Source organism: Balaenoptera acutorostrata, chromosome 8 (assembly GCF_949987535.1).
Source record: "Balaenoptera acutorostrata chromosome 8, mBalAcu1.1, whole genome shotgun sequence".
NCBI classification, from domain to species: Eukaryota; Metazoa; Chordata; class Mammalia; order Artiodactyla; family Balaenopteridae; genus Balaenoptera; species Balaenoptera acutorostrata.
Window position 1 is genome coordinate 94,779,025 of NC_080071.1, and position 11,622 is coordinate 94,790,646.

Below are 11,622 nucleotides of genomic sequence, written 5' to 3' on the forward strand. Positions count from 1 at the left end.
GGACTCAGAGGCCTGGAGCACAGGCTGTGGACCCCGCCCGGCCACCACCAGCATGTCTCCAAGTCAGGTCTTTATTGAAAGTGGCAGGAACCTCTCAACGTTCTATGAAAACCAACTCCTTAACCTCAGACTATTTAGGGAAGCAAGGAAGTTCGATTTTTCTTAAAAAACAACATTCTGGCTGACACAAGTACTTATGAGAAGACATGGTACCTGATCCAACGCCACAAGGCAAATCTACGACCTCCGAGGGCCATCGGGCCGGGTGGGGAGGAGGCATATCTGCCCCTCAGTCTGGGTGGCCACGCCGCCCGGGAGCCCGCAGAGGGGACGGCCCGGCGCTGCTCTGCTGCCAAGTGGGGCCGTGGCCTGGCCGCGAGGGGGCGTGGCAACGGGGCGGCCCTCTGCCTGGGGCTGGGGGCGTGACCCGGCAGGGAGGCCCGCGGCCCCGGCAGCACACGGGGTTTCCAGTCAGCGCGGTCCTCGACAAGGCATTTCAAGACGAAGACCCCCCTCTCCCCTGTGTGCGAAACGCAGCGGCTTCAGCGGGCTGACGTCAGGTGGTTTCTGCTGTGTGAAAACCTGCAGACCGGACACCCCGTCACTGCTGCTGCCGCCCGGGAGTGCCAGCCGGGGTGGGGGCTCCGGGACGCCGAGCGCAGCCAGTGCGGCCCCGTACCGCCGCCTGCCCTGTCCCGAGCGCGAGCACCCAAAGCGCGTCCTGGGCCACCCCCCCCCCCAGCACCCGCACCTCTGCACCCGCTCCACCAGCTGGGCCATCAGCTTGTCCGAGATGCCGGGGCAGGACTCCTCAGCCAGGCTGAAGGCGTTCTCCAGCTCCTCCAGCGCCCCCAGGCCCCCGCCGCTCTGCTTGTGCTTCTCTTTGAGCTGCAGGGAGACCCCCGTGCGCCTGCTCAGAGGCTCAGCCTGGCAGCCTGCCCCCCTCGCCTGTGACTCGCAGCGTGGTCCCTCCACGCAGAGCTGGGACGGCAGGTCCCCGGAACGCCTGAGGGAGGGGCTCCCAGGAGAGGCAGTGGCCGCCCCACCCCCTCGCCTGCTGCCGCACCACGGGAGTCCTCGGGTCTTGGCTCTCTAATCTCGTGGCTCCCTCCTGACCAGGGTCCTGGAAGCCCACAGCTCAGGTCCGGCAAGTGAGAGGACACAGCCAGACCCCGCCGGCCCGACCTTTGGGACTAGGGGGCCACCAGCACCGCCGGGCTGTGAGGACCCAAAGGAGAGGAATGCCCTCCCTGCAACTGGCCTGGCAGGGAGGGGCTGGAGACTGGTCAGGCCATCCCCACCACGCCCGACACTACAGAAACAGAGGGTACACACCTTCCAGGACACCCACCCAGTAGCCAGACTTTAGGCCCAGCCCTCAGCATCAGGACCCTAAGGGGGGGCCCCAGCCTGCCTAGGTGGGGCTACACCTCCCCACCTACCTCCCTACCCAGACACACCAGCCCACGGCCCACCCCTCGCAGCTGGGACGTGTACACACACACACACACACACCACGCAGCCCCAGAGCTGCCGGCCCCGCCCCGTGCGCGGCCTTGCTCAGGCTTCTGATCCAGCTGTCTACACTGAGCCCCACGAGCTCCTGCCGCACAGCCCCAGGTGCCCGCACAGCCAGGGGCAGTCCCCCCCATCCCCTTCCCCCCACCCCAGGCGTTCCAGGCCCCTGGAGGTGGCAGCGTGCCTGCCTGCGTCCTGACGCCCCTGCCCCATGCCCGCACCCCACCCTCCGTGGCAAGGCTCTGCTGCCGCTACGCTCAACATCCCATCCCCCTCCCCGGGCTCCAGGTGCCAGCGACACCCTGGGTGTGAACCTGACCACAACCCACTGCCGGCTGACTCATGCTCCTGGGGATACTACCGACTGCCCATGAGCAGGTGACACAGACACCGGGTCACGTGACCACTGGGGAGTTGCCCTTAAGGGCTCCCTGCCCAGGGCCTGACACCCAACACCAAGATCTAAATCTCCCGGCCTCTCTCTAGACGAGAGAGTCACCCCGTGCTTCTGGTTCAAGACAAAAGGTCCTAAGACGGTAATTCGTGATCAAAGCTGCCCTGGAACCCCAGAGAACCCTGGCAGGCTTGGGAACTTAAGGGTCACCTCAGGCCAGCTTGCCCCAGCCATCCCTGGCCCTTCCACTCGGAAGGCCGGGCCCACGGGTCCACCCTCGTGGGCTCTACGGGACCCAGAAAGCCTGCGCACCAGCGGGCTGGCCGGCGCACCTTGCTGTGGCCCTGCGGGGGCAGCATCTCTGAAGAACAGCGGTACAGCCCCTGCCCCCAGGACCCCGGCCCTCACCTCGCCAAAGACGGGCCGGACCAGCGTGGACAGGCATTGGGACCTCGGCTGCCGCTTGACAGGCTCTGCTGACTGCAAAGCGTGGGGGGTGAGCAGGGCTGCGAGCTCAGGCACCCCGTGTCCGGTCCCCTGGAAACCCGCCCTGGGGAGCACACGTGCCCCCCACGGCCCTCCCCCCCGGTCAGCTCTGAACAGGCCTCCACCCTCCCGGCGCGGGCACGGGGCTGGGGCCAGCCAGACCTTCTGGGGGCCATGCAGGGCCGTCCCCTTGTGCAGCTTGCCGTGCGGGCTCGGCCGGATGGTGGGGGGGAACGTCCAGACGGGGCCCTGCTCTCCGTCCTCAGGGTCTCCGTCGCTGAAGGGGAAGGGGAAGAGTCACAAGGGCCCCGAAGTCCACCTGGCCTCACGGCCCTGAACGCTGGGCCCGGGACACCAGCAACAAGCACCCAATCCCTACCCCCGAGCAGGGACCCCGCCCCTGCGCCCACCGAAGCCCCACAGGACAAGCAGGGCCCCTACATGTCGGAGTCCTCGGAGCTGGACTCCTCGCCGTGGCCCTCTGACTTCCAGCGCTTGTAGCGGTCGATGAGCTCGGTGAGGAAGGAGGTCTTCTTGGTGTAGCGCGTGATGAACTTGTGCTTCAGGAGCTCCTTGGCGGTGGGCCGCTGCCGGGGACAGACACGGGTCACCAGGCACCGGGCAGCCAAGCTCTGCCCAGCGAGCTCCCGGGGCTCAAACGCAAAGCAGCCGGGGCTGAGCCCTGGGCCTCGGCCTCGCTGCTCCCGGGGGGCTCGGTGAGGGGCCTCCAGGTGGGAGGGGGCCACAGGGAGGCTGCGGTGGGCTGCACGCTGTCCTCGCCAGGGGAAAGCCCTCCGGAGCGTCCCCAGACCCGGCCGGGGGTTGCAGCGGAGCCCGCCCTGGACTAGGAGGGGCTGGGCCGAGGGGGCACCTGGCACAGGGGAGGGGCCTCAGGCCCCATCGCCTCCCAGCTCCCAGCACAGACCCCCCCACACACCACCCCCCCCACCCCCCCCCCCCCACACACACACACAGGGCTGTCCCCTGGGGCCTGGTTCCAGCGCGGCCAGAACCCGCCCAGCCATGCAGGCCGGCACCTCCTGGAGCCGGGGGCCTGCAGGCGCTTACGAATCGGGGGTCCTTGTTGAGGCAGGCCTCCACGAACTCCTTGAAGGGCTTGCTGTGGTGGCCCTCCAGCGTGGGTGGGCTGTTCTTGGGGATCAGGAACAGGACGCGCATGGGGTGGAGGTCGGAGTTGGGGGGCTCGCCCTTGGCCAGCTCGATGGCCGTGATCCCCAGCGACCAGATGTCAGCCTGGACGGAGAGCCACACGGGGCCACTGCAGCCGGGGCACCTTGAGCGCGCCCCCCCGCGCCCCCGCCCCCCCGCCGCGCCCACCTTGAAGTCATAGGCCGACTGCTTGATGACCTCGGGCGCCATCCAGAAGGGGGTGCCCACGAACGTGTTCCTCTTGATCTGCGTGTCCGTGAGCTGCCCCGCCACCCCGAAGTCTGCCAGCTTCACGTCACCCTGCTCTGAGAGCAGCACGTTGGCAGCTGCTCGACACAGGACAGCGGGGCGTCACCCTCAGCGCCACGAGGGCTCCTGCCCACACGCAGCTGCCCGAGGAAGCGCCTCCCTCCCGGCGTCCACCCTACGACCTGACCAGGGCCCCAGGGCACTGCCGGCGGGCGCCCGCGCATGAGGGGCCCAGCCACATGCTCCCCCCAGGCCAGGCTCCAGGGCCCTCCTGGTGGTCGCCTCTTATGAAAAATCCCACAAACAGAGTGACGGCCCTTCCTCCCAAATCACGCAACAGGCGGAGGTGAGCCTGACCGTCCCCTCACTCTGCCCAGTCACCTCCCGTCAGCCCCTCAGCCACGTCCCTCCCTGGTGGCCTGGCCACTCGTGTACACCAGCACGGTTGCCCTGACTACACCTCACGCTCAGATCTAAGACCTGAGCAAGAGTCCATGTTTTTGGCCTAAATAGGGTCCCTCCTACGCTACGTGCAGAGCTGCTCTGCCAGCGCGTGGGGACACGGCACTCAGAAAGCTCTGTCCGTCACTGGCAGTGTCTTCTGGAAGACAGAGCAAGATGGAACCGCTGGGTTTCCGAGGCCACGGGGGGCGCAGGCTGGGCGCACTGAGCACCGCCAGCCCCGAGCCCCGGAGCCACCCGCCACCTCACAGCCCCGAGGGACCTTTGATGTCTCGGTGGATCTTGCGCTCCGAGTGCAGGTAATCCAGGCCCTTCAGGATCTCCCGCAGGATGGTGGCGATGTAGGTCTCCTCCAGGGGGCCCGGCTTAAGCTGCAGACACAGAGGAGACACTCGGGCCTCCCCTGCAACGCCGACCCACCCTCCCTTCCCCACCACCCAGAGCCAGCGCCAAGGCCTGAGCTCGACCTCCTCTCTACCGGGCGCGGGGTGACCCTCCGGATGGCGGGGGCTTCCTACTTCTTTACCCACTCTCGAGAGAGAAGTTCCAGATGCCACGTCACGTGGGTGTGGGGGAGGCCCTTTTCTGAGGACAGACACATGCTACCTTCACCTTCGCTGTAAACGTAGCAGCTGACAACGGGGTCCCGGCCACACCCCTGAGCTGTCTGCCTGGGGGAGCTAACCGCCCCACCCCCCAGAGGCCGGCAGAGGCCCGGGACCCCTCAGCACCAGCTGGGTCCCGAGGAACATCCGACGCGCCAAGACGGCAAAGGGAGGGAGGTCACGGGAACCCAGGGCCCAAGGACAACCCCCAGACAACTTCAGTCTGGCCCCGCCCTGCGGGCCACCCACCGCGCGGCCCACACCTCACCAGGTCCAAGGCGGAGCCGCCGCCCAGGTACTCCATGATGATCCACAGCTTCGTGCTCTGGTACCAGAGAAGCGCGTGTCAGCACGGCGCAGCCGACAAGCATGGGACCCCGACACACGCCCCCAGCAGGGGTGACTCAGCCAGCACGCCCACCAGGGAGGGGCTGCGGCAGCCCAGCCTGGCGCCCCTCCCGCCACACCCGCGCTGCAGACACTCTGCAGACAGACCAAGTGCCCGGCCGGCAGCTGAGCCCCCGCCCTCAAAGCCCTCCTGGGAAGGGCTCCGGGCTCCAGCTGCGGGGGGGCGGGGGGGGGGGCAGGGGGTGCCCAGAGCGCTCCCAGCAGACGCACCCTTGCCGGGGGAGCGGGCGCAGCCAAGCCACTCTGGAGCCAGCCGACCCCGGGGACCCTGCTCACGCCCTGCCATCCCAAGGGCACCCCTCAGGACGAGGCCAGGCCCCTCTCTGCACGCACGCCTGGCCCTGGGGGCCGTCGCTTCTTGGGGGCCCCCTCCACCGTGAGGCTGGGTCTGTGTTCACCTGTCGGGACCCCCGCCCTTCAGACTAGGCCCACGTGTGGGCAGACCCAGCCTCAGCCTCCCGAGCAGACACGGGGACCGCCGGGGCCGTCCCCGTGCTGGCCACAGGGAACCTGGACGGCTCCCCGGAGGGGCGGGCGCTGACGCGGCTGGCGCAGAGCAAGCCCCCAGCCCGCAGGCACCTTCAGGTAGGAGCCGAAGTAGCGCGTGATGTAGGGGCTGTCGCACTGGCTGAGCACCGTGATCTCCTGCTGGATGTCCTCGATCTCGTCCTCTGCCTCCTCCAGGTCGATGATCTTGATGGCCACCACCTCCTTGGTGCGGTTGTCAATGCCCTTGTACACCTCCCCAAACGAGCCCTTGCCGATGCGGTCGAGCTTGGTGAAGAGCTCCTCGGGGTCCACGCGAGAGTGCTGGGGACAGAGGGTGGGCCGGGCAGCCGGTGACCCCGAGAGCTGAGAAGAGCCAGGAGCGCCCCCAGATGCTTTCCTCGCCTCCTTTATCCCTTTTCGTTCAGAAGATAAAGTTACCCTCCATACAAGGGAAAACGCCCCCAGAGAGCGCGGCGAGGCCTGGGCTCTCGGCAAGATACCAGGGCCATGGGCAGGCAGAGGGGCCACGCAGGGCACCCCGACCTGCCCCCACCCCCCAGGTGGGGAGGGCCCAGCGAGGCACAGTGATGGGTTAAGAGGGACAAGTCGGTGGAGCACAGGGAGCTGGGGCCAGTGAGGCGATCCTGGGCGACGCTGTAACCACCCAGGAGCCAACCGCACGCGCCCTGCCGGCCTCGTGAGAAACAGCCCGTCCACGCTGCGTCAGTGACCGCAACAAACTCCCTGGGGAAGGGACGAGGGATGTACAGAACTCTCACCAACCTTCCTGTAAACCTAAAACTGCTCTAAAAGATAAAGCCCGTGAATTAAAACAAAAAACAAACCCAGCACGCGTTAACCAAGTTCTCCCTGCGCACCTGGAAGCCACACCCCTTAGAGAGAGTCCCATTCGAGCCCCCAGATCAGTCCTCACACCAGCGCAGAGCTGAAAACCGACACTGTCTTGGGTGCTCGATCCCGGATGTTCAAATACACGGAGTGCCATCTCGCCCAGTCCCCAAGACAGAAGCACAAAACCGCCCTGGCAGGCGCTGAGCCGCCGGGGCAGAAGGTGCTCGGCACCTCCTTGTCCCAGCACCTGGACGCGGTGGCAGAGGGGCATCCGCGGTGACAACCCTGCTTTTTGACCCTGACCCTCAGTGCATCCAAGGCTGAGACAGCTCCACGTGGAGCTGCGCGGAGGCAGCAGCACCAGAGAGCGGGTGGGGCACCCCTGGCATCCCCCCCACCCCCGCTCCGCGGTTCCCTGGGCTCCTGAGATCACCTCACTCCCGCCACCGACTACATTCTTAGAGTCTGGAGCTGCCGCACAGGCGCTGGAGCCCCAGGACCCACGTGGGGTTCGGCAGCCCTGGGCGGGACCGGTGGAAAGGCTGGCAGGGAGCCTAGCGTTTAGTCCAGACAGAGGCGGAAAGGGTTTTCCAAGCCCTGCCGGGCCTCAAATCCACCAGGACTCATGTCCCTCCCACCCCAAGCACCGTCACCCAGAGGGCGTCTGGGCGGGCGCCCACCCAAAGCGGCGGCGTTAAAAGGCAGTCACCACTTGCTCGGCTGCTAAGCACCGTCCGCGCTGGTGCCGAGGGCGGGCCCATCCCAGGGCGGCCGCGCTCACCAGGTCCGGAGGAGACAGCCCAGGGGAGCACAGAGCCCACGTGCACCCCGTGGGTTCACGCCCAGGCAGAGCTCCGTTTGCGGCCCAGCTGGCTCCAGACTGAGATGACGTGTCAACCCGAAGTGGCCAGCGAACTGCCTTCCCAGGAGAGGGCAGCAGGTGACGGGGCCTCGGGGAGGGCTGGGCCAGCGAGCCTGGGACACGGCCCCCTTCCGCCTGCCCCTCCGCCAGTGCCCCTCGGCTCAGCCAGCCCAGGAGGGCCTCTCGCACCCCTGGGGGCCGGCCCAGCAAACCACTCACCCGCAAGCCAGCCCCAGCCCCAGCCCGCGCCAGCGCTGGCACGGCCCCGGGGACGCCTCCGGTCCAGCCAGTGCCCCTTCTGAGGTGGTCTCAGAGAAGAGCCAGGGGAGGAGGGCCGAGGGCTGGCAGCACGAATGGGCACCGCCATCCCTCCCGCTCTCGGGCCTCTGCCAGCGACACACGCTCCCCGCCTTCTCCACGCGGGGCAGGGCTGGGTCTGGTCCCCCGCAGCGGTCTGACCAGGGATACCCCAGGCAGGGCGCCCAGCCCTCCACGGCCCCGAAGTGGGAGACAGGGCCGACCCCTAACCAGATTCCGGGCTCGGCAGGGAAGTGGGGAGCCCCGGCCCCAACTCTCACCCTCTTTGGGTCCCCAGTGCTACAGGCCAGTCCCCTGAGCAGACAGCGTGACAGGAAGCCTCCTGGCCGTGGTCCCAGCCCTGCAGGCATGTCGCAGACACACCTGCTCACAGCCCTGCCCGCGGAAGGAGAGACAAGTGCTCCGAAGCCTGGGTCTCCGGCTGCCCTTCCTGACAACACGCGCCGTCCGGACAATTGCTCAGGCTGCTCGCTGGGCCCAGACCTTGGTTCTCTGAATCAGCCCTGGGGCTGCCAGGTCTGCGGCCACCACTTAGCAGTGTGTCTGTATGTATGTCCGTTTAGCGATACGTCTGCCATTAGCATCACCCTCCAAGATGAGGGGTGCCCGACGGCCCCGTCCACCCCACGACGGGTGGCAGCCAATGTGCACGCGGTGCTCCCTGCAGCCATCCAGACCCTGCAGGCAGGGCAGGAGCCAGCTGGGCGGGGGCCTGACACCCAGGGCTCCCCTGTGGCTGTGGAGGAGCACACCCCACGCCGCATGCAGGGACCGCCTCAAAGGGCCACAGTGACAACCACCTCAAGAGAAAACAACGTCCTGTCCGGCTTCCTGCCGCCAACAAAGACCAAGTCTCTCCACCCCTAAAAGGACAAAAGGGGCTTCCTTCCTTTGGGGTCTCTTCCTCAGCTCCTTTGGGCCTGCGCCCCCTTCCCCGGGCGACTGATCCGGACGCCCAGGCCACACTCCAAGTACCATCAGCACACAGGTACAGGGGTGGCTCATAGCTCCAATTTCTCATTCTGGGACCCACGGGAGCCACTTCTATAGCTCTTTATAAGAATACACTCGAGCCCGACTTCCCTCCCAGCATCTTAGTCATGTAATTTAAAAGACACAAGATGTCACTGATGAACGAAAACCCGCCAGCTCCCGTCAGCGTCAGTGAGCAAGCCCTGGGGCCCACCTGCAGCCACAGCTGGTCCAGGATGCCCTGCCCAGCAACTGTGCGAGGCGCTCCAGGTTTCTCCAAGGAGCCCAGCTGGGTCTGGAGCTGACCCTGACCCCAGCCCTGCCGCACACACACACACACACACACACACACACACACACACACACACACACACACTTCCTGTTCCTCCTGGGCACCCATCCTCAGACTCAGCCAACGGAAGTGAGCCTGAGTGCTATATTCTCTTTAAGAGGAGCTCCCAACACCTTACAGCGGTCAGCCTACACTGCGCTGGAGCCGACACGTTCAGGAAAACAAGACCCGACAGCTAGGACGCAGGAACGCCCGACTCCCAGGGTGGTTCACCTCACGTCAGCTTCCGGTCACACTCGATTTGAACTAACAAAAGAGGGGGAATCGTATGGCCCAGAAGCCCGGAGGCTGGCTGCCCCCCTGACGCTCTTATCCAGAGCCACGCAGCCTCAGGGCACACTGTGGAGGGTCCCCAGGAGTCAGGCAGTTAACATGTAAAGCCAGACGCCTCAAGGTGGCTGGGTGTCGGGAATTATGAGAACCAATCAGCCAAAAAAGAAAGAGAGTGGGCGCTTTCCAGGCAGGCACCTCCAGCCCAGAGGCAGCCCTTTCCAGCCCCCTCGAGAGACACACGCACACACGTGTCCTCGGCTTTCCCTGCACACCGACTCTCCCAACAGCTGCTAAATCCCATTCCCAGCTCCTCTCGTCGTCCCCCCGCAGCCCCTGCCCCAGCCGGACACGGCCAGCGTCCCTGCCCAGGCCGAGGCTCCGTGTGGACCCCGACCTTCCACGTGCCTCCAGATGCGCAGACCCAGGTTCCTGCGGGCCGGCCCCGTTCCCAAGATAGGTCTCTGCACGCCCTCCGCTGACCCTGCACTGTGGCTCTACGCTGACAGGCTTGGAGACCCCTGCCCCACAGAACGCTGCAAACCAGCCAACCGGAGTCGGCCCTGCGCCCACCAAGCCTGAGCACCGCAAGACTGCTCCCCGCTCTGCCCACGGCTGTGCATCACAGGGCTCCCCACGAGCCCCACACACGCCTTAGGAGGGGCTGCTCTTCGGAAACGCCAGGACGACTTTCAACAGACAGACCTTGGTGAAGCGCCCTTTCTAGCCCTGCAGCCAGCGCTCCGTGCCAGGCGCACGTGCACCGACGACACACACGCCCGCGGTCGAGACGCCCCCCTTACCTGGTTGGCAAATCCCCTGAGGTGAGCCATGTCTGCGCGGCCCTCAGACCATCCGCTGCACCGCCGGGAGGCCCCGAGATCCCGCCTGGAGGCTCTGGAACCCGGCTCACCCGCTTCAGTCAACTGCAGGGAGAGCAGGCCTGCTCGGTGCCCTGTTCCGGGTACACGGGGCTCCCCGCTCCCCTGGGACCCGGCGGCCGCCCCCTCCTCCAACCATCTGGGGACCAGCTGGGGTTGGGAGCGGGCTGGAGTCAGCAGGAAGGGCCATTCCTCCGAAGGATCCCCACTGCCGCGCTCTCCTCCTCGCCCGGCCCAGCCCAATGCCTCCCCGGAGGAGCTACCCAACACCGGGCACTCCTCGAAGCCCTTCACACCTCCGCCCCCGGCCCCTGCCCTTCCTTCAGACCCAGGACCCCCGCCCCTAACCCCGCCCCCAGTGCCCTCTCCGCGCCCCACCCCCACCGCCGACCCCGCCCCCGGAGCCGTCCCCCCGCCCCACTCCCCCAGCCGCCCGGCCCCCTCCCCAACCGCCCCAGGCGCGGGCCCGCCCGGCAGCGCGCCCACCTCCGGGGGGCTCCATCCCGGCCTCCCCCGGCCCGCTCCGCAGTGCCTACGAAGGCTCCCACCCGCAGCCTCCGCTCGCCCGGAGATGCCTGGGCCCTCCAGTCCGCGAAGCAGCGGCAGTGGCGGCGGCAGCCGGAGAAAGCCCGGCGGCGGCGGCGGCGGCGGCGGCGACGGCGAGGGCGCGCGGCGTCGTGGCCCAGCGCGGGGCTCTCTGGGACACCGAGTCCCTCTCTCGCCCTGCGCCGGGGCGCCCGCAGGCGCTGGACTACAAGTCCCGGCAGGCCACGCGGTGGAGCAGTGTCGCGGCCCGCAGGCGCGCCGCGGAGCTCGCTGGGACTCCGAGTCCGGCTTCCTGAGAGGCTCGGGCCTACGTCTCCCGGCAGGCCGCGGGGCGGGGCCGGGCCGGGGTGGCCGTGGGGTGGGGCCGCCCCTCCGCTCCGCCCTCCCCCCCGCCCTCCGCCCTCTGCCCTCACGCTGCCCCTCCTCCTCCCCGCACCTGGGAGCACCTGGCCCTGGGCTCCCGCCCCTTGCAGCATCCCCCGGTCAGGGAGGGATGACTGGGTCTGGACGTGCCCGGGAACACTATTCAGCCTGAAAAAGGGAGGCGGTTCTGACACAAGCCACTGCCTGGATGAACCTTGACGACGTGGCGCTAAGTGACATAAGTCAGTCACGGAAGGACAAATACTGTTTGATTCCACGTATGTGAGGTCCCGAGAGTAGCCAGATTCGTAGAGACAGAAAGGTGAAGGGTAACTGCCAGGGTGGGCGTGTTGTTCAATGCGGGCAGAGTTTCAGTTTGGGAAGATGAAAAGAGGTCTGGAGGTTGGCTGCACAACTGTGTGAAT

The 11,622-nt window shown here is 67.2% G+C and overlaps 1 protein-coding gene across 1 annotated transcript; it reads right to left on the minus strand.

Annotated features, from left to right (window-relative positions):
• Positions 1–57: 57 nt before the first annotated feature.
• On the minus strand, positions 58–10,965 carry STK25 (serine/threonine kinase 25). Its single transcript, XM_057551644.1, is given in 14 exon segments — positions 58–582; positions 752–888; positions 2,321–2,392; positions 2,561–2,604; positions 2,607–2,641; positions 2,643–2,675; positions 2,840–2,985; positions 3,467–3,652; positions 3,737–3,894; positions 4,542–4,650; positions 5,153–5,209; positions 5,872–6,102; positions 10,211–10,333; positions 10,837–10,965. Coding segments are annotated over 13 exon segments (1,278 nt in total). The 5' UTR covers positions 10,241–10,333; positions 10,837–10,965; the 3' UTR covers positions 58–542.
• Between the last annotated feature and the right edge of the window lie 657 nt (positions 10,966–11,622).